Here is a 23,197-nt window from a genome sequence, read left to right on the forward strand (position 1 = left end):
CACCATCTTGCATTAGTAATATCTCTCTGGAAACTGTCTTAAATTCAGCCTTGTAACTTGGCTCTTGCTTGATCCTGAAGTAAAGGGGCAAAAAAAGAATAAGCTCTTGTTAAAAATAGTCAATGTAGTAGTCAAGATTTGGGATAGTGGATGGATTTATAGTTCAAGTATGATTTGTTTTAAAGTTTCTGCTTGTCTGAAAAAATCTTAAATGGAGTGATTTTTTTTTTAACGTCCTTAGTATTTAGTCAGCCAGCAGGTGGCGGCAGCAGGAGCAGCATTTACATAACATGGATTCCAGATGTGCACACTGGAAAAAATGCCTTTCCAGTAATTGACATCATTAGTTTTTTAGAAGTCAGAACCCCCATTGTTCTTTGTATGAATCATGCTGGTTTTAATTTTTTTATACGTTTTTCTTTCAGTGAGCTTAACTTAGGTCACTACAGATTTTCTCCTGCAATCACCTGCATTAGCAGGCCCCAAGTTTTCCTCAGGTGTCTTCCCCTGAACTCTCTACCTCCCTTCCCGCCTCTCCCACCCTCCCCCATGGAATTCAAAGTTTATTGTGGCCTCCTCAATCTCAGATTGTAGGGGGGGCGGGCAGGAGACATGCTTAGTATTCTCATTAAAGCCCAAAGCTCCCCCCCCGGGGGGAAAACGCGCCCCCCCCCCCCCCCCCACACACACACACACACTGAATGTAATGGACTCAGTTTTACTTCCCTTTCTCCTTTGGACAGTTGGGAATTAAAGGTATTTTTAGATCAGAACAATCTGAACTCTGACCACGAAGCTGCAAGTTGATGAGTGTATTATCAGTGTTGGAATTCTGAGTGAGACTATAACGGGGAGAGTCCGCCCCTGCCAGCACACACGTCTCTCACTATTACAGGGCTTGAAAAACGGTCAGCCTCTGGAGCGCCGAGCTATAAATAACTGGAAAGTTATTGCCTGTAGTAGCAACTGCAGGGCGGGCTCTGCTGCAGCTTTCTCTCAGGAGAGGCACCCATGCGTGTGCAGCAGAGACCTGGGTCTTGGGGACAGGAAGGGGAGCCACGAGTTCCCTTGAAGCTAACACCATTGATTATGTTGGATAAGCAGAAAGGGTTCTTACTGCTTGCTTGTTTGCTGTACCCCTCCTGCCTGTTACATAAGAATGGCCATACTGGGTCAGACCAAAGTATCCAACCCAGTATCCTGTGTACCGACAGTGACCAATGCCAGATGTGCCAGAGGGAGTGAACCTAAAGGTAATGATCAAGTGATCTCTCTCCCGCCATCCATCTCCACCCTCTGACAAACAGAGGCTAGGGACACCATTCCTTACCCATCCATGACTTAACCTCCATGAATTTATCCAGTTCTCTTTTAAACCCTGTTCCTCTCTGCCTCCCCCAGACCATGTGTCCGCTCTTCACCCGGACTCCACAGAGCTATGGTTAGAAAGCCTCAGCTCTGCGCCTGTGCTTGGAGCAATCTGCAACGTGTGGGCCAGGGACATGGCTGGAAATAGACATTTGGTATAAAACACGATGAAGAAACCGTTTCCATGCTTAGAGCTCAAATGCTGCGTAGCCTGAGGCCATGACTATGTTGGAAAGTTTGCAGGGGTTTAACTTACATCTGTTTTTAAACCAGTTTTAGTTAAGCTGATGCATACTCCTCCGTGGACACTCTCTTGTTTTGATTTAACATAAACCAGTTCCAGCCAACTTAAGCCAAACTGAAATATGCCACTTTGATACCAAAACATGAGCATCCACACAGGGCTTTGTGCGTGTTTGGATTCACAGCTTGGGTTCATCCGGTGCGACTTTCTCATGTATATAAGCTCTTAAAACACCTGAATGATTGAAACAAATTCCACGTTCGGAACCTCCGAAAAAGAAACATCTTTCATTTCAGGAGGGAGTTCCTGTTTCCTTCTCAGCCTGACAGTAACTTCTGGTGAGAACGATCAAATGCATGGCAATCGTAACAAAACTTAAATCAAAATGATGAGCTGAACTTGCTTTTCCCAGCTCAGAAAGGAGCAAGGACTGTGGAAGGACAAGTCAGACCAAGCGCTAGTTTTCCTCCCAACTCCAGCGATGAGGGGAAGATTCAGCTTTGGACAGTTTTCTATAATTCAGTTTCCTCCGCAAGGAGGAGAATTTGTCTCCAAGGACTTTCCTTAGCCCTGCGTTGTCTCTGGGGAAGGGCAGATCCTTCCTCATGGTGGGGAGCTGGCCTGTAAACATTTCCCACTTAGCCAGGCCATCCACAGTTTTGTCCACTTGAGCCAGCTCCTCCTCAGAGACGTTCTTCTCCAGGGCAGCGATGCAGGTTTCCAGCCATAGTTCATAATCTTTAATGATATCTGTGGACTTGGTGGTCCTGCCCAGCTGCTGCTGGCTGTGCGTGTCAGCCGGAGACACAAACTGCTGGTCGTGCTCCAGCTCCTGCCCAATGGAAAAGGCTTGGCTGCAAGTGTCTGGTGTCAATGGCTCAGACAGGGAAGTTAAAGGCTCAGAGTCATTCTCACAGCACATCCCAGAGTCCGAGCTGAATGGCAGGATGTCCTCCGATGTTGATAGGTCTGACTCTTGACTAGGCCAGGTAGACAACACAGTTTGTATCCAAGCATAGAGTTTCTGTGGTGGGAGGAAAAGGTTTTCATGTTAGAGCGCCTTAGCGCAACAATGTAAGTTGGCCAAGATGTTCAAAAGTGCCAGGTAATCTCAGGTCCCTCAATTTTGGGGTGTTTGTAAGACACTTTAAAGGCGTGTGATTTCCAGGAGGTGCTGAGCACCCACTCTGAAAACTGGGCCCCTTTTAGGCATTTCAAGCTAGGCATCCCAAAACTCAGCCATCCCAAATCAGTAGGCACACTTTAAAATCTTGACCATACAGTAACAAGAGTAGAATAACACTGCTAGCATTCCAAATATCATTCAGGGATGACTCCTGCTTGGGTGAGACTGGGCCTGGAATACTTAAAAATGCTTTCACAGCCTGTGGTTCTGCACCATTCCTTGCAGTGATTGCTGCTAGAAAAGACTGGGACTAAACTATGCACGAGTACCTTACAGATGATGGTAGAGAAGTAGCTGTGTACTCCCCTGGTGTTACCCCCCCCCCCCCGCAAGAATCTCTGTGTGCCATATAATCTGTGTAAAAGCAACACAAAAACAAGTGCCATCTCTCTAGAGGAAGTTAGTTTACATGAATATAAATGCTCCTGAGGCAAAGCTGAGGAGTCTTGTTTCCCGAACATATTCATTCCTATTTAGCATGCATTTTCAGTCTCAAGTGAAGAGATGAAGCTGCTCTTAAATACATACAAGGAAAGGCCGGGCTCTAGGAAAGCATTAATAGAAAACAATATTTTAAAAGGAAATCTCAGAAATTTTTCATGCTATAATATGTCCAACAGCTGCTTGCTTCTGGCACACTTTTTCCTTAGGCTTTTGGGAATTAATCAAAGCACTTGACAGCTGCCAACTGATAAAATTTGGTCTCCTTGTCTATTGAGCTGGCAGACATGTTGATTCTTTTTGTTCCTTAGTGTTCACACCCCCCACTCCTATCTTCTCACATACTGATGTATCTCATCTTTGTGTTCTGTTACTCCCCAGCTGGTATCTCTGCAAAGCTATACACTTCCTCAAGCAAATACAGTGGCAGCAGTTAGAAAATACTAGCATGGGGCTGGTAGTTAATGTATTAATTATGTGCGTGTACTGTGCTTTCTGCTCCTAGTGAGGATGGTGCCGTGTGTGGTCCAGCAGAGGGCATCAGTGTTGCACTCTGGCTAAGACTCCAGGCCTTATCGGCATATGCTGAGGTCCCTTTTCCCAGAACTTTCCAGTCCCCCTATAATTGCCTTCTTTCCCCAGGCCAGTGACAGAAGCAGTACAGAGATCAAGTTGAGTGGGTGGGGGCGAGGAAGCCATGGTCCCTATTTCAGTCTCTGCTTGTAGGGGCAGGGGTGCTGGAACAATTTGTATAGTGGGGTGCCATTGACCCAACCTGTAAAGCCTGTGTATACAATGGAAACCACTTCAAGCCAGGGGTGTGTACAGGGATGCATCTGAACAGTTGAGATTCCCTATAGCCAAGAAAAAATGCAAAGGGAAGACTTTCTTTCTGCCTTGCTGTGATCGCTTTTATACAGTTAAAGCCAGTTGTATGCACACCCCTGACCACCCATGCACATGTTCAACAGAACATGCATCAGAACCTGCAGAGGGTCCAGAGTGGAGGGAGGGGCAGGGATGCTGTCTGAAAGCTGCAGCTACACCCTGGATTTTATCCTGGTTCTTTAAGACATCAATGAAACTCCAGAATAATCAGAACTGCCACTCAGTCTAAAACCACCTGAGGGGGGAAAACGTGTATCCAAACAAAAAGATAGCTGAAGCCAAGACATCTACACAGAGATGCTGGGTACAGATGTGTGAATAAGGGATTTTTCTGTTCGCAGGTAATTCCGGGGGGTAAACGTTTTGGGTCTACCTGAAAACTAAATTTTTTAATTTTTGGCAAACCAAAAAGTAGGGGAAACAGTTAACCTCAGATTAACAGAGACATTTTGTTTTGACAAAAATCAAACCTGTACTTTTTGATTTTGATCATTTTAAAACCTTTTTGATTTTTATATCAAATTGAAGGAAATTCAAAACTCTGTCATTTAGAACCAAAAATAACACAGACTTTCAAAAATGTCAGTGAAAATATTTTGATTAGGTGAAACTGACATGAAGTTACAAAATGCTTTGGTGTTGCCAAATCTGCATTATCTTTTTTTTTTTTTTTTTTTTTTTTTTTTTTACAGAAAAATTCAACCAGCTCTAAGGTCTTGCTCATTTCAAGTCAAGAAGAGGGAAGAGCTGTCCCTGAAATCCCTGTCATGGAGCGGGGGGAGGGGAGTGGAATCTTTTTCTATCTTTCAGACTCTGTGGTGCATTTTAAACAAGCCATTTAAGGGTTTGTGTGGTTTTAGCTTCATTTTTCTGTTCTGCTGCTTTACCAGATGGGGGCATGCTGCACACGCTTCTCTTATCTGCAGGAGCCTGTGAAATCCATGGCCATGGGAAGGCAGCGGGGACAGAGTCCACTTTTTGACATTATGAGGGAACAGTGCTACTCAGATTTTAGTACAGGGTCACCCTGTCCTCGGCCGCAGCAGTGGCATCTCCATCAGTGCGCAGGTGGTTAGGCGGGAGCAGTTTGACCTGCTGATGATGTTTATAGGTGAGACAACTGGAACTGAGCAATTTGCAGAGAGAACAAAGTCTCTGCCTAAGGGACTGCTGGGGTGTCGTCGTCGGCAATTAGCTGCCATTTGCTGCATTCTGACGGGGAAAAGGAAAAATATCTTCCATAGTGAGCCGGAGAGAAGTCATCCGTAGCAGGACTGATTTACATCAGCTAGTGAGGGAATGAACTCCACAGACACAGGGCTATCCCCTGCTTCAAGCCAAACCCTGCTACACCCCAATCTGAGCATCATTACTCCATTAATGGGCCTTTTTAACCAATTCTCTTCTCAAAGGCTGGGTCTGTGGCCGAGCAGTAAGTTAGGGCTCGTCTTCGCTGCAGTGTTCGCTCGAACTGTAACTCGAGCATTGGCCGCCCCAGCTCCTGTTTGCACGCCCACCTCTAGCTTGAGTTGGTTCTTTAAACTAGAGCTAGCTGGCCCAGCAGGGTGCTAAGGCAGTGGGGCTGCAGAGACTCTGAGCTGCTTGAGTGTTTTGTGGTGTGACTGCTCTCACTCCAGCTAGCCTGAGCTCGAGCTTACGCTGCAGTGAAGGAAAGCCCTTAGGGTCTGGCTACACTGAAACGCCTGCAGCAGTGCGTCTCTGAGGCCAGGGCTATAGGCACGGGCTTGCGCTACTGCACTAAAAATAGCACCATAGACATTCCTGCTCAGTTCTCTGAAACCTACCTCCACCCTGCGTTTCAGAGCTCAGGCCCCAGCATGGGAGGGAACATCTACATGGCTATTTTTAGTGTCCTTGCGCAAGCCCGAATCTGTAGTCTCAGGCTTTGAGACTCAGTGCCCCAGAGTGTGTTTGTAGTGTAGACATACCCTGAGTCGCTATCCAGCTGCTCTTCTATACTACAGCCTTGAAGGGAAATGTTGCAGCGGGGAGAGCTCGCCGCACAGAACAGCCTGTGACACTCTAAGGGAAACAGGGAAACTCTGTGTAACATAAGTGCAGCCTGGATTTTTTTTGCTCTAACTTGGGTCAAGATAAAACAAACCCTGGCTGATGTCAAAATAGAGCATATTTGAATGCAAACTCAAATCAATTAATTGCCAAGAGTTCATCCTCTTACAGAAAGATTGCCTACCTCCACCTGCTGCCCCTTCTGCCCGTGACCCGTGCTGCCATTTCTGGCCTTGGGAGCATTATCTGATATGGGAAAGGCACAGCTTTGTGCCAGACATTAGCCATATTGGTTGCTTCTGATCTGGGCTGTTGTGCAATTTAGGGAGATTGGTTCCTCAACCGGAAGAAGCAATAATGAAAGGTAAAGCTGATTCCAAACGCAGGGCATTGGCTAGCCGTGGCCTCTCCGAATATACTTTGCAAGCAACTTTGCTTTCTGGCATGATTTTGCCTCCATATGCTCAGTGCCCTCTGCTGTCATGTTAGCTATGTAACCTGTCTTTCTAGGCACTTAGCTACTGCATTAATGCCCCTTATGGAGATGATCACAACTCCACTATATAGCCCTGCATATAGTCAACTCAAGCTGCTGCTTTATTGTCCTGGAGGCAGTTGTGACGTTTGTGGGGGAGGAGTGAGTTGGCTCCTCTTTTTCAGGGTTTCTTTCACTGTAGCTGAGGGGAAACTGAGCTAATTACAGTATTTACTGCAATGAAACAGGTGCGGAGGGAAACCAGTTATGGAAACATTTAATTCAGATAGTGTTTCTCTGTTGGAAAGAGAGAGAGCTGCCTTACAGAGGGCAATCTGCTGCTATTGTTGCTCTGTACTTGTATTAACAGTAGCCCAGAGAGGCTGGGTCTGAGGACCACTCAGTTTTGGATGTAGAGCAGATGGCCCAAGATCTAGATGAAGAGCACTAGTTCTAGCCTCACCCTCTCAGTGACTGGCAGCACAACCAGGTAGTGTGTTCTCCCCAAAGCATGTTGAGGTCCTTCTGCATGAATATGTCTCACTTCCAAGCTGAATGAGTAAGAACTTGGGGTGAGGGGGGGAAGAACCTAGAAAACTTCCTGGAACTGCACAGCTAACCTTATACAAGGTGACAATACAATGCACGGAAGTTTAAAATAGGCAAGCCTGGAAAAATCCAGTCTCTGAAGATGATTCATGTGCTAAAGAACTAATAAAATCATGTAGAAGATAGGGCATTTAGCATGACTTGTAGGCTTGCTTCGTTTGATGCTTTATGTAATACACCTGTCCTAAGACTAGAGTCCAGCACTTTAGATACTCAAGGGAGATGCTTCTTCCAGCCTTAAGGGGCAGTGATGGTGTCTAAAGCTAGTTGTGCTATTAGCATTTCCGTGATGGGCCAGGAAATCCTGCTGTCACACAGCACTGTCTGAGCAGAGGACTGGGACCCAGGAACTTCCACACGCTAACCACAGTTCTGACATTGCTTGTGTCCCTTTCCCTTTGCCTCCATTACCTCATTAGTAAAATGGGGGGAATAGTTTTGTGCTCGGGTGTTGTAATATTATTGTTTGCAAAGAGCTTTGGAGATTGTGTTTAAAGTGCTAAGAATTAGTCACGGTGAATGTGTATGGGATACCCACCCTGTCTATTGGATCTTGTGTTAAATATCTTTGTAATTCATGCCAAATGCCAGGGCAGAGCTCTGTGCATTTCTGAGCCCGGCCCTTACTTGAACATGGTGGCCAGAGGCTGTGATTCGCAGCTGGGCTACCTGGCTGTAGAACTCCTTGCTTTACCCCTTTGCCCCAAGAGGACTCAGCGGTCCGTATCTCACCCTGTAGCGCTCGATGAGTTTGAAACCCACAACGTATTGCAGCTTCCTGAGGCAAACTGGGCAGGGCTCCAGGGGCCGCAACAATGCTTCGTCCAAACTCAGCGCGCCCTGCATGATGCACTGTAGCCATCTGCAGTTCCCCAAGCCAATCAGGTGGCAGATCTCATGACACGTAACCTTTCAGGAAAACAAAGTCGCTCTGTTGTTAAAAACCAACCAACCAAACTTTCACCACAACCTCCTCTTGCTCAATCCTGCTTCATTCAGGGAAGTGAAAGAGGAATCCATGCTCCTTGTTTGTTCAATCATGGGCATGCGCCAGACTTTTCCACTAATGCCCTCCAACCCTGACACCGAGGGATGATCCTTTTCTGGGGCGAGAGGGGAACTCAGTACCCTGAATCCCAGACTATCCCTAGAGACAATGTCCATGCATGGGCTGAGAAGGGGGAGTTTGGATGATGTTTTAGTAAGGAACGGAGAGAAGATTCTTTAGGTGGCACACAGGCATAGGTAGGGCACTATGAAATCCACAGCCATGAAAAACACGTCCGGGACTGAAACCTGGTCTTGTGTGCTTTTACCCTGTACTATACAGATTTCACAAGGGAGATCGGCGTTTCTCAAAGTGGGGATCCTGACCCAAAATGGAGTTGCAGGGGGGTCACAAGGTTATTTTGGGGGGGGGGGCGTGGTATTGCCACCCTTACTTCTGTGCTGCCTTCAGAGCTGGAGAGCGGCAGCTGCTGGCCAGGAGTCCAGCTCTGAAGGCAGCACCTTGGCCAGAAGCAGCACAGAAGTAAGAGTAGCAGTACCCCAAACCCCCCCCCCCACCACCACCCCTGACACACACTAACCTTGCGAACCCCCCCCCACTCCTTTTTGAGTCAGGACCCCTACAATTAAAACACTGAAATTCCATGATTTCAGCTATTTAAATCTGAAATTCAGGTTCTTTAACACCCTATGATTGTGAAATTGACAAAAATGGATTGTGAATTTGGTAGGGCCCTAGTCACAGTCCTAGGAACACTAGGCAGCCATTTGCATCATCTTCTCCTTCAAGGGGAGGTGTGACTTGTGTCATTGGTCTCTGAAGGACACGTACTGTTCCACTGGGGGCAGGAGGGGAACAGTTAAGAGACCCGCATCTGTCACAATGCCCACCCCAAGTTACCTCCAGAGACAGAACCTGGGTCCTTCAGTACCACGACACAGGCTAATATACTTTGAGTTACTTGCCCTGAGCTGGTACCAGACGCACTTAATTCCCAGCCTTCCAGCTTCTGGACAGCCTCTGCTGACTTCAACTTTCTGGGCAATTGTCCAGCATGAAAGATGTTGATGATTGAGTCTCCCTCTCCTTCCCCTGTCATCCAGTCAGGCTGCCTCCCGCTCCCAGTCCGATCCAGAGGGAGCTAGGGAAGGAGCCCAGGGCAGGGAATGCCAAGTGCCAGCTGGGGAAGCAGAGAGGGAGAGAGATACAGGGCCAGCCCTGGAGCAGCAGGAGCTGCTACTATTGCTTAGAGGCCAGCCCTGTGAGGAAATACCACAAGCCAGAAGCACAGCTGGGGAGAGAGCATAGGAGATGTCTCAGAGGGAACACTGGAGTGGAGATGTCTATGGGGATTATGAACATATTTGCATATAGATGTGTGTAAACTTTCCTCGGGCTCCTTTTGTTGAGCTCGCCCTGGCAGGGATTAGCGCCAGGTTTTCCTCCGCTATGGACACCAGCCACTGGAGGGAGATGCAATTGCCTACACCCTGCCTCCTGCATCCATCACAACGTTCGACACGCAACTCTGCTATGCTGCCTGTGACAAGCCTACCAGACTACGAACGACAACTCGGGGATAGAGAAGGTATTATCCATTCATCCACCTAGTGCTGGCCAGGCAGGACCGTCTAGTGTCTTGAGCATGAGACTGGGAGCCAAAAATGACTTGGTTCCTAATCCCAGCTCTGCCACACACTCACAGTGTGATGCAAGGCAAATCACGTGACCGCTCCCGATCTGTAAAATGGAGATGATCAATCCCAATTCCCTCCCAGAGCCAAGGCTACAACCCAGGAGTCCCAGCTCCTGCTCTAACTACTAGACTCTCCTCGCAGGGGTGTTGTGGGGAATGGTCAAGCAGTGCTTTGAAGATGTAAAGCGTTATGTGAGCGTAGGCACACTGCTGGAACTTTCAATGGCTTTTGCTAGGTCGGTGTCATTCCTCTTTCAGGAAACTGTCACAAGCTGCTGGCACATAACCCCCACATTGCAGGACATTGGCTTCTGTGTAGATTGCTAACCGCACCTTGCAACACTGAACCATCTCCAGTACACTGAACAGCAACGGCCGGTCTCGGGCCTTCTCGGTGACCTCGCGCAGCTCCTCTCGCCCGGTAGCTGGATTTAAAGTGGTGCAGCCTGGCTGGGGGAAATTGCCAGAAAACCTGGCAAAGCTGCAGACACCCACTTCTACAGAAAGAGGCAAATAAAAGTGAGACAGGTCCTCTTAGCCTAATGTCAGCCTCCAGCATCTGCTTCTAGCCTTAGGCCCCATGATGGGAAACTGCCTTAGCTTCATCCAATAGAACCCTTCACCCTCCACTGCACTGAATGTGGGGGCATGTGCTCCCCTAAAGGCTTAAGAACATAAGAACGGCCATACTGGGTTAGACCAAAGGTCCATCTAGCCCAGTATCCTGTCTTCCGACAGTGGCCAATGCCAGATGCCCCAGAGGAAATAAACAGAACAGGTAATCATCAAGTGATCCATCCCCAGTCGCCCGTTCCCCGCTTCTGGCAAACAGAGGCTAGGGACGCCATCCCTGCCCATCCTGGCTAATAGCCATTGATGGACCTATCCTCCATGAATTTATCTAGTTCTTTTTTGAACCCTGTTAGTCTTAGCCTTCACAACATCCTCTGGCAAGGAGTTCCACAGGTTGACTGTGCATTGTGAAAAAATACTTCCTTTGTTTTAAACCTGCTGCCTATTAATTTCATTTGATGGGCCCTAGTTCTTGTGTTATGAGAAGGAGTAAACAACACTTCCTTATTTACTTTCTCCACACCAGTCATGATTTTATAGACCTCTATCATATCCCCTTTAGTCATTATTAATCTCTTATGGCAGCTGTTCCGTACCCCTAATCATTTGTGTTGCCCTTTTCTGAACTTTTTCCAATTCCAATATCTTTTTTGAGATGAGGCGACCACATCTGCACGCAGTATTCAAGATGTGGGTGTGCCAGGGATTTATATAGAGACAATATATTTTCTGTCCTATCTATTTCTTTCTTAATGATTCCCAACAATCTGTTTGCTTTTTTGACTGCTGCTGCACACTGAGTGGATGTTTTCAGAGAACTATCCACAATGACTCCAAGATTTCTCTCTTGAGTGGTCACAGCTAATTTAGACCCCATCATATTATATGTATAGCTGGGATTATGTTTTCCAATGTACACTACTTTGAATTTATCAACATTGAATTTCATCTGCCATTTTGTTGCCCAGTCACCCAGTTTTGAGATCCTTTTGTAGCTCTTTGCAGTCTGCCTGGGACTTAACTAACTTGAGTAGTTTTGTATCATCTATGCCACCTCACTGTCTACCCCTTTTTCCAGATCATTTTTAATAGGACTGGGCCCAGTACAGACCCCTGGAAGACACCACTATTTACCTCTCTCCATTGTGAAAACTGACCATTTATTCCTACCCTTTGTTTCTTATCTTTTAACCAGTTAGCAATCCATGAAAGAACCTTACCTCTTATGCCATGACTGCTTACTTTGCTTAAGAGCCTTTGGTGAGGGACCTTGTCAAAGGCTTTCTGAAAATCTAAACACACTACATCCACTGGATCCCCCTTGTCCACATGCTTGTTGACCCCCTCAAAGAATTCTAGTAGACTGGTAAGGCATGATTTCCCTTTACAAAAATCGCGTTGACTCTTCCCCCAACAAATTATGTTCATCTGTGTCTGATGATTTTGTTCTTTACTATCGTTTCAACCAGTTTGCCCGGTACTGAATTCAGGCTTACCGGCCTGTAATAGCCGGGGTCACTTCTGGAGCCCTTTTTTAAAAATTGGCATCACATTAGCTATTCTCCAGTCATTTGGTACAGAAGCTAATTTAAATGATAGGGTACAGATGACAGTTAGTCGACCTTCAATTTCACATTTGAGTTCCTTCAGAACTCTTGGGTGAATACCAGCTGGTCCTGGTGACTTATTACTGTTTAGTCACCAGCTTGTAGCTAGTCAGCCTTCCCTGCCTGGACCAACAGCCTCTTGGTGGCTTTGAGTCCTGAGCTCCCATGCTTTACGTTGGGAAATAGTTTCCTACCACTGGGGTTTTGATTAAAGTTGTGGGGCTACTCTGCCTCCCAAGCAGTGGTTTAAGGTAAAGCGCTTTCTTGTTCATTCCCCCCATGGGAAGAATACAGGATGTTACTTGCACCTTGTCCTGGCAGGAATTTGCCAAAGGTGAAGCTCCAGGTCTCACAAGGGTACAGGTCCAAGAGCGTGAGTCCAAGGACGCACAGGGCATCTGGAGGCTTGTTGTTCTTCAGGAAGGTCAGGATCCCATCTGGATAAATGGAAGAGGGAAGGTAAAAATCCAGTCCCCCATTTCTGCTGTCACTGGGATGGAACTTGGAGTCCAAGCCACAAGCTGGTGGAGGTGCTGCACTCAATATCCAGGGTGAAGGGGATGGTCCTCTTCCTTGCTCTTTATCACCCATTCCCTCTACTCTGGGCACCAGTAGACCTGGCTTCCCTGGAGATGCTGCTGCACGGAATAAAGCTAAAAGAGAATTCTAAGGACAAAGACACAATGAGTGAATCCTGTGCCAAGCCACATGAAAGAAAGGAAGGCTGGGTCAGAGCACAGAATTTCCCTATGGGCACCTCAGCCCTGACCTGCAACAGCCCTACTGCTCCAGCACTGGGCCTTTCCGGAGCACGCACTGCCAGCTGTACCAAGCAGCGTGGCGGTCTTGCATTGTGGACGAATGGTCACGCAACACTAGCCTGGCAACCAACAAACCCATTTCACCTGAGACCTAACTGATATTTGAACTCCAATTTCCTCGTGTGAAAGGCTAGTGCATTAACCCACCCAGGCATTCATTTAATTTGGCTTTAGGCAACAAATGAGGGAATGATATAAAATAGTCAAACAGAATGAAATCTAAAAGCCCGTTGTGCTCTCTGAGGGAAGGTGAGCAGCAGCTTTTACCTCGCAAAACTGACTTTAAAGAGAAAAACAATGAAAAATAAAAACCTAGAGGAAAAAGTATGATGAGCACTGCCCTCCTGGTTAGTTATTGTGGTTTCCAGCCCCAAAAGCTGGGTTTTCCATGGAAACAGGATTTCTCCCTTTTCCCTCCCTTCCTACGCTGTGTAGGCAGAGAAATAATATCACAGGCATTTCCTAAGGGAGCGGATGTGGGCCGAGAGACTGTCGTGAGCCAGTGTGCCAGACGGACTTCTCTGCTGGCTCCACTCGTCTCCCTCCTTACCTGCATGGAGCTGCGCTCTGTCTGAATCTTGGCTCTGTCGATAGCAGCAGTGGATGGAGGAGATGGGAACAGAGGGAAGGCACTTGACGCGAAGGCCCAAGAAGAAAGACTCTAGGCAGCTTCTGAGGGAATCCAGCAGCGAGATCCCGGCAGGCTCTTCAATTAGATCTAAGAGCAGAATGACAGGGGCAGGTCAAAACATATTAAGGGGTTTCTCTGGGGCTAGTCAAAGGTATGGTAAGGGGTTAGCTCTGCCAAGGGTCTTTCAGGGTGGTTTCCAGGTCTCTGGAGCCAGTCATTCAGACTCGGGGGGGTGTTTCTCAGAGACAGGCTGCTTAGGGAATTAAGTGCTGTGGGGAGTATCTCTGTCTAGTCATTTACAGGGCAGGCCACTGAAAGAAGTTAGCTCTATGTGGGGTGTCCAGGAAGTCATTTGGGGGCAGGCAGGCCATGCAGAGAGCTTAGCCATGGGGTGAGGTGTCTCTGGGACCACTTTCTTAGTTCACCATTTTGTATGTATTTCTTTCCAGTTATACATAGAGAAACCACTCCCAAGGGCACATAATACCCTTGGGGTGGGACCCAACCTCCAGTTGTCAGCAATGGCTCTTTACTGTGGATCAAAGGCAGCCCTTAGCACCGCTATGCATGATCAATCGCAGGTTACCCAAGTAAAGGTTGTCCAAAAAGGCCTTGCTGTGGCACTGGCCATTCGCAGGCTCAGCCCTTGGACAGACGAGGCTGAGGTAACGATGGAGGGTTGACGATGTTTAAAAAACAACAAACTCCTATTTCTTTAAAAATGTCCCACATCAAAGATGCGCATTACCTATAGGCTGTAGGTATATGTGCTTCTGGCAGAAACTCGGCTTCTTTGTTAACATGGAGTGATAGAAGGTCTCGAAGTCCTCAGGGGCATCAGGGTGGCTGAGGAGCCAGTCAAAGGCAGTCCTGATCAATAGAGTACAGAAGAGTGTCCTCTGGGGATTGTATGCTTCAGAGAGGAAAAGTTTCTCTGTGCTGGAGAAGGCTTTGGCATAGAGCTCCTGGAGGGCAGGGTTGGTAGAGATAAGTGCGTCCTTCAGAGCTCGGGGCCCAAAGCTGAATTCCTGAGCATGTCTGCACTGCAACATTGCTGACAGGCCCGGGGGCTGTGGCACTGCCTGTAGAAAGTGAATCAAATCATCAGCATTTAGCCTCACAGGGGACCTGGGGATTTGCACTTGGGTAAATCTGCCTAACGATTTCAGCTGAGATATCACTGGGTGCTCAGAGTTCTGTGGTGCTGCTGGGTTGGAGTCATATACTTTTGTGGTGATATTTGTTACAGGAGTACTCTGTGTCTATGTATATGTAAATAGTTAATGAACCAGTGGATGGCACACAAGAACGTAGAGCATAGTTCCTGGGTTCTGAGAGACCACTGCCAGTAGCTTCCTCTAGCAGCTTTTTACACTAACAGTAAACCATTCATTTGCTTTATCCATAGCCATCTAGCTAGATACTTATAGGGCCCCATCTCTGTAATGTCTGAGCACCTTTGTGCAATGCAGTAAATATTACAAGGAGGTAAACACCCTGCAAATCAAAGCCTGCAGCTGAAAGGCATGATATTCCCAGGATACTACGTGTTATTTCCAGATTCCTTGCACTGGAGTTCCTCGCACTCTAGTGAAGACGCAATAAATTGACCACCGAGCACTCTCCCGTTGACTCCAGTACTCCACCGGCATTAGAAGCATTGGCGGAGTCGACGGGGGCGCGTCAGCAGTCGACCTACCACAGTGAAGACACCGCGGTAAGTCGATCCAAGTACGTTGACTTCAGCTACGTTCACGTAGCTGAAGTTGCATAACTTAGATGGACACCTACCCCTCCCATCCCCTCCTCCCCCACCCCCACCTGGTGTAGACCAGGCCTAAGGTTGTGATTTTCAGAGGAGCCCCATTCAACTCCCATTGCAATTTAGACTTAGCCTATGACTACATCTTAGCCTAGGAACTTGGGGGGTGTGGATGGAGAGGGGGCGGGGAAGTGCTGTCCAAGACTATCCATCCCAGATTTACACTGAGCCCAGGGCATGCTGGGAAATGACTCTGGGCCTTTGTCAGTGTTGTGGAAATAGCCATGCAGTGCAAACGTGGTCAACATAGCTCACAGTTGGGAGTTTTCTTCCTGAATCCTTGGTTCAAGGAGCTGCCCAGTCGGCTGGACACAACAGAATGAAAATGTTCAAACAGAAAAGCATTTCCTTGACAGCTGTGAAACAATGTCAAGGAAAACTGAGGAATGCTGGGGACAGATGCCAACAGCCTGTCCGTGAAGAGGAAACGAGCAGAACACACAGCTTAGTTTTCCAAAGCTTGTGTTTCTGAAATGCAGAAGACAAGACAGTGATAAACACCTTGGCATGATAGTAAAAGGAGGCGAGCCTGCTGTGTGTCTGCGGCGCAGGGAATACAGCATTCCAGCCAAGGGTGCTGCACCAGGAAACTGACTCTTGCAAATGCAACACCACCTCCATATGTACAGCTAGATAATGGCACCTGCAGCCATAGTTCTGTGGAGTTAGAATGATAATCAGTGGCCCTATAGGGTAGCGCTAACAATAATTCATTAATTGTTAATAAATACCATGGGCCAAATTTTATATACAACTTGTATACTTTTCTGTATGTCCTAGATGCTTTACAACGAAACAAGTAACCGTTGGAAAGACTAGTGTGTGTAAACTAGCATTAACAGTGACTCATTCTGTGTGGCCTTCCTGAGGCTGAAAAGGAGAGCTCCAGAGAGGGAAAGGGATGAGCAGTATCCCTTTGTGTCTGCAAGCCTCGGATTCCAACAGCCCCAATGCCTTGGATTGCAGAGGGCACAGTAGTACCGAGGGAGGCAGTGGGGGCCTACTCCAATCAAAGCTTTACATTCAGAAACCATCTACAACATTGTTTGTGCCCAACCCGCTGGATCTGCCAAGGGATGGATCCATAGATTCCATGGGCGGAAGAGACCATTGTGATCATCTAGTCCGACTTCCTGTATAACACAGGCCATAGAACTTCCCCAAAATAATTCCTAGACCAGATCTTTTAGAAAAACATCTCACTTGCTGCAAACTATTGACCAAGGTGAAGATGCAAATCTACAAGTCTTGCGTGATGTCATCCCTGCTCTCTGGTTCAGAGACATGGACTACGTACGCTAGGCACATCAGGAGACTGAACAGCTTCCATATGAGATGCCTGCACAAGAACCTGAAAATAAAGTGGGAAGACAAAATACCAAGCACAGAGGTGCTGGAGCATGCAGCACTGACACACTTAGAAACCACTATTAAGAAGAGGAGGTTGCAATGGCTCGATCACGTCGGGAGAATAGGAGGAGACCGTATTCCCCAAGAATATTTTGTACAGAGATTTGTGACGGCTCTAGAAAGTGGAGTCGCCCTATAATGGTGATACTATGATGTGTGCAAAAATGATATGAAGTCATTCAACATCAATGTAGAAAGCTGGGAGGAGGGTGCAGAATCCCATCCAATCTGGAGGGAACATCTGGCACTGGGTGCAGCTCAACATGAAGCGGCTTTGATCCAGAGAATGGAAGCAAAGCAAGAAAAAAAGAGAGCAGCGTCCTATAATCTTGGTCTCCAATTCAGACAACACATGGATCTGTGAAACTTGTAACAAACTGTCACTCTCAAATTGGGCTTGTCAGCCATAAGCAGATTCACCAGGCACCTAACTAGACCTCTGACGTGCACACCATGATCCAGTGGATTGACGGTTGCCTAGAGATATACACACACTTAGAACCAAAGGCTTTGGCTTTTCATCTCTCACACTCCAGACCAGCAAAGACTTGGAGCACTGAAGAAGTCTTACAGGAGCTGTAAGATGAACTGTAAGACTCCAGCCTAGGCATTGCTATGTGGATGAGCAGATGCCGTAAGATGGGACCGTCTGAGAAGAACATTCACTCTGTGTGTGTGTGTGTGTGTGTGTGTGTGTGTGTGTGTGTGTCTTTTGTTAGTACCTTGGGACTTTACACTATATTGTACATATTATACAACTACTTTTACTGGGGAGTTTATGACTTGAACTTTATTCTAATGGTTGATATTTCCCCCAGGAACGCTACCTAAAAATATAGCTTCATCTCTCAGTTGGGTATAGTCAATATATTCCTTCCAGAGCTGACAGTTATCCATAAATGGTTCTACATGCAATTCAGTTGCTCATAAATTATTCTCTTTGTAAATCAGCTACCTATAAATTATTCTCTGTAATTGACAATTACTTATGAATTATTCTTGTTCTAATTCTGTAAATTATTCTCAATATATTGACATTGCTCCCTAGGATAGATGTGTTTTGGAGGTGACAGTAACGGCATAATTGAGAACATATGTAGAATAAAACAGCACAAGTACTGAGAGGAGACAGGATTGGGCCCTGGGTGAACAGATTATATGTAGTGTTGGTCTGGTGGGAGAAAAAATGCCCAGAACCCCATGGGATTTGCTCAGCACGTTCCGTGATCTAGCCCTAACCTGGGCTTAGATCACTTTAAAACCACCATCTAAGCTATTTCTTTTATACATCGTTCTACTCACTTTCATACAAACTATGGATTTCAGATTCAGAGAAGGAATCTTTTAGATTTTGTTTCTTCCCCTCTGAATTTCTGTGAAGTGTTTAGAGACGAATTAATTTTACTAGGCACTTTGAATGTCTGAGGGATGCTAGCTGAGTCTCTTAAAACTGATTAATTGGTTAAATTAGGTGCTCTGCTGTAAATAAGTAGTCCTAGTGCAGAAAATTCATAGCCTGTCAACCTAAATGAAAAGCCCAGAGTGTGCATATAAAGAACATTAGCTAATTATCAGCAAATGCTCTAATCACTCAGTAGGTCCCTTCCCGAGATCTGCAATCAGTGCTTGCTACTGCTGCTTTCAGATCATCCTCTTATTTCCAGTACAAAGGGAGATGCAAGGCCGAAGGCAATTTTCTCAATTTGTTGACATGCATTGAAAAAGACTTTTTGACTAAGAGGCTGAACTCTTGATGTATAGGAGAGTCAAGGTCTGAGAGGAAGGGAGGGCACTAAGAGAAGCCAGGGTGTTTAACCCTCATGCAAACAAAATTTGCGTTCCCCTGGCCCCAGTGGTACTTGCCTACACATACTCCCATGCTTAGGCTGATGCATCCTGCACTGAGTGGGCCCAGCTGTTGAGGTCAAAGGAGTACAAACTTTTTGCTGGGTTCAATCTTGAGGGGTGGTGAACACCTGCTACTCCCACTGGCTTCAGAGGAAATTGATGGTGCTCAGCATGTTGCAAGATCAGGCTCCTCTGCTCAAGGAGAAAAGAAAATGCACCAGGGCCCAACTCATCATTACTGTATCAATGTAAAGTACCACCCAATCAGGACTGTTGTTTTGCACCCACTTTGCACGGTGGTAAATGGCTTCAGAAGGTGCAGGGCCCTGTGTGCTTCATGCCATAAGGGTAGATGAAAGAGTCCTGTCCCCACAGTTACCACCTGATTCTGCTCAGCCTTATTTTCCTGGAGACATTACAAATGTTTGTCACTTTGAAACAGATGCTTCAGTTAGTCTCCCAGGCATGAGTCATTCCCATGGCTGAGAGGGTTTCCCATGCACAGATATGCATTACTGGTAAGACAATTTACCTGTCACATTGTAGGTGTGATTATTATTATTGCAGGGGGGAAGAGAATCCTCCAAGCTCTTACTGAATCAGCCTCATGCAGCTAGCAGCATTGAAGTCAAAGAAATGACTCGTGAGTAAAGGTTTGCAGGATTAAGGGCTAGATTTGTAATGGTATTTAGGTGCCTAAAGATGCAGATATGGTTGAATGGTTCCATGGGGAACCCCTTGCTTTTGTTTTATTTATTGAAAAGGGTGGATTCCAACACAGACTCCTTTGGGTATTAATATGTATTAAGCAGATCCATCATTCTTTTCTCTCAAAGGTTTTATATGTTGTGTTCCCCGATGGATCATGTTATAATAATTCTTTGCCCTCTTCTATAGCACCTTCCATCTGATGAGTTCGAAATACTTTACAGACATTAATTACAGCCTCACAACCCGCCAGCAGGTAGGATGAATGAAATGGGGGACTTACTGTCACTGTTACTATTTTATATAGTGTTGGAGCAAATAGTCACCAAAAGAACTGATGAGTAGATGATTTCATTCATTTTTTAATGGGCTATTTCTTCCCGTGCTCATTTTAATGTGTATGGGTAACACCCAGGGCCGGCATTTCCACTAGGTGACCCTAAGCGGTGACCTAGAGCGGCAGGATTTGGGGGGCGGCATTTTGCCGTCCTCGGCAGAAATTTGGCGGTGGGGGGGGTCCTTCCACTCCGGGTCTTCGGCGGAAATTCGGCAGCGGGTCCTTCACTTGCTCCTGGACCCGCCGCCGAAGTACCCCGAAGATGCGGAGCCGAAGGACTCCCCCTGCCGAATGCTCAGAGGAGGAGCGCTGCTACCTAGGGTGGCAAAAACCCTGGCGCCGCTCCTGGTGACACCTTCTTCAACAATGTGTAAGTCACTTATGTGCTTTTGAAAATGCTACCATGTGTATGTATATGGTGGTGTGGCTGTATTTTTCCTTCCTTGTTCCTAGAGGAGATACTGCTGGCTACTTCCTATCAGGGTGTCAAAACTAGGGGATGGGCAAAGTTGTCAGTGGATAGAATGCTGTGTGTGTTATATCCTGCAAAGTCAGGTGGGGACTGGAAGACATGATGGAGCATATAGACCTGTGAAAAGTCGGGGGACAAGAGCAATCCCCTGCCCCCGTCCCATAGCAAACTATGCCACTATTTCACATGCAACTGATAACTGAGCAACCACATATGCACACAAGCAGGGAGATCATCTAACATAACTTTTTTAATAGAAAAATCTTGCTGGAGAAGTACCCAAGTGCAAATCATTCACGGTTCAGGGCACCTTAGTCTTCCCTGCACACATGTAGATTGACCTAATGCTTCTACAGGTCGACCCTAGTAGTTTCCTGAATGTTTTAAACGTTTAAATAAAATTGCAGTTTTGTTATAATGGCTTAACACATACATCTGTGCTCTGATTTATCCCCTTGACAGTTGTTATGGTAACATTTCATTTTTATTTAAATATAGATGCATTGCACTGATGCCCAAAGCATTTTACAAACATTAATTATTCCTTGCTTATTCCACCAAGCTGAGTTTTTTTTTTTATTTTACCAATTTTGCAAATTAGGAAACTGAGTTACACCAACTTCCTGGGACTTGCCTAAAGCCCTATAGCCAGCGGCACACCTAGGAATAAAATCCCAGATCTCATCTGACTTCGTGCTCTAAGCACTGGACTGCATTGTCTTGCATAAAATCCCTTAAGCATAGTTGATAAGGCATATCTTCAAAGAATTATTTTAAATAAACTGAAAATGTAAAAGCACATCCTTGTTTTGATGACAGCTGTAATCTCTGTGCTCATGCTGGTTTCCTGCTTGGTTCAGTCCATTGGACCTGGACTGACAATGCAACAATTCCACCCGTCTCCCCCTTACTGAGTCAATCCTAGAGCTGCAGCAAGGTTCAGCTCCTGTACTAAGCGGGAGAGGCTAATACATGTTTGCGTTAATGTTACGGCAGGGAAAAGCCTCTACCCGTGGAGAGACTAGTAAGCCTCTTGTTTTCCTAAAACACAGACCCAGCCTTATTGTATCCCCCGGACCTGGAGCTGGGCTATAGATACACTACCCCCAACCCTTTCCCCTGCTGGCAGTGGTTTCCCATCAACCCTGTCACGTTTGTCAGGTACAAGGAGCTGGTATTTGCTTTGATCCATGCTGGGTCTCTGGCTTACTATAGGTTAGTCTCCATAGGTCTGACCCACATTCTGGAAGGTACGGCTCAGTACTTACCTTGTAATGAAAGAGGGGCCAGGGCTCAAGCAATTTTTTTTACATTCATAACGGCTGCCGCAAGCCCAGAGGTGCTGGTGCCCATGAACTGCCAAGCCTCGAGGGACCGAGCCTCAGCTCTGGCACAAATTAAGCCCTAGTGCTGCCCCACCCCTGTGCCAGCAACCAGGCTCCGGGAGCACATCCCTTGCATTAGCTCCCGCCCAGTCTGAGCCCAAGGTCCCAGGGCAGGGCGCCTGGGCTACACGCCTTCCTGAACCGCTGTTGCATGAACATGCCTGGAGCCCAGGCAGAGAGCGCCGCAGGGGGCTGCCCGGGACTCCCTTGCAGGCTGCATTCCCACCCTGGGGGAGCTCCGGCCGGCAAGGAGACGGAGGCGGCACGGACTCTCCAGCACCAGGCGGAGACTGACCAGAGGGGTCCCGCTCAGGGCAGTTAGTGACCTGCTTTCCCCTGTCCCCAGGAGGGGCGCGAGCTCACTGTTTCGCACACCGACATGTGTTCCCCTTAGCTGCAGCATGGTTACTCCCCCGCAGGGGTAGGGGGAGACGGGGGCTGCATTTCCCCACGGCCCTCAGCCGCACCGTCTCGCCCTCCCCGTTATCTATCTGCGAGGGGCGGCCCGCGCTGCCCTCCGCTCAGCAGCGCCGCGGGATCCCGGGTTGCAAAGAGGCCGGGGCGCCGCTTTGCAGGAGCAGGACTTACCTGGGGAAGCAGCAGCCGGCGCCTGGTCTGCAGCGGCTGGGCCGGCGCGGAGGCGAGAGGCACGCGCTGGGTGAGTGGGGATGGAGAGGCTCCAGGACTCGTGACGTCTGTTCGGGGGGGTCCGTGGAGAGCTGGTACTGCGAGACCGGGGGCGGGGGATCTGCGCCTTCCCGGGGAGGAAACGGGCCGCGTTGGCCGGCCACGAAGCGCCCCCCTCCCGGGCACCCGCGCTCGGGAGATTCCCAAACGGGGTGGCGGGGTGAATGTCTCTCCCTTGCAGTTCGGGTTCCCGGAGCACGTGTCCGCAGCGATGCCAGTTCCGAAGGGTCCCAGGGCAGCCGGTTTGAGCACAGGGCAGGGTCTGTTCACACCGGCGCTGCTGCGGTTGTTAAGGGGTGCCGTTTACACGGCCTGGCGCCAGTTTATGGGGTCTGACATGACCATGGGGATCCTCGGAAGTTCTAGCCCGGATCTGTGGTGCGTCAGAAGAGCATTTCCATCAGGCTGGGGGGGACTTTGCTTTGATCACTTTTACCTCTCAAAGGACACAATAATTGAGGGTCAATTACAAATCCCTGGAAGGGATATAGTCATTCCAGGACATCCCAGGATCCCGTGCTGTGGAAGAGGAGTGCCCTGGTTGTTGTCAGCCCAGGGAGGGTCAGCCCAGATGATGGGGGAAGAGGTTTGGTGGAACAGTGCAGGGAAAGCAATATCTCCTCTTAGCCTCAGGGAGGAGGCTCACAGGTAAGGGCTCTAGGCTGGGATGGCATTGACCATGCCCAGGGTGGACAGTCTCAATTCTGTCCTAGCCCTGATGGCTAGTCGTGTGTGTAGATCAGGGACTGGGGGATGGATGAGAGCAAAGAAGTCGTGTGCCTGAATGAGCGGGGGGCTGAGCAATGTGATGATGCCCAGGAGTACTAAAGCCCTCTTGAATTCCATCTTCTAATGAGAAATGAATAAAGCCACATCTGCCTGGAGACCAGCGCTCTGGATACTTGGTTCTGCAGCATATCACAAGATCAGGAGTGCGAAAGCTGGTGTT

At 47.7% G+C, this 23,197-nt stretch overlaps 1 protein-coding gene across 1 annotated transcript; it reads right to left on the minus strand.

The window, feature by feature from the left end:
- Positions 1-1,329: 1,329 nt before the first annotated feature.
- On the minus strand, positions 1,330-22,210 carry AMZ1 (archaelysin family metallopeptidase 1). The gene is made up of 7 exons (XM_034784427.1): positions 22,150-22,210; positions 14,328-14,661; positions 13,499-13,666; positions 12,436-12,564; positions 10,281-10,444; positions 7,975-8,151; positions 1,330-2,636 (listed from the first exon to the last, which is right to left on the minus strand). Exons 2-7 carry the CDS (start codon positions 14,629-14,631, stop codon positions 2,070-2,072), a joined length of 1,509 nt encoding a protein of 502 aa, XP_034640318.1. The 5' UTR covers positions 14,632-14,661; positions 22,150-22,210; the 3' UTR covers positions 1,330-2,069.
- Between the last annotated feature and the right edge of the window lie 987 nt (positions 22,211-23,197).

The sequence above is a fragment of the Trachemys scripta genome, chromosome 10 (genome assembly GCF_013100865.1).
Source record: "Trachemys scripta elegans isolate TJP31775 chromosome 10, CAS_Tse_1.0, whole genome shotgun sequence".
NCBI classification, from domain to species: Eukaryota; Metazoa; Chordata; order Testudines; family Emydidae; genus Trachemys; species Trachemys scripta.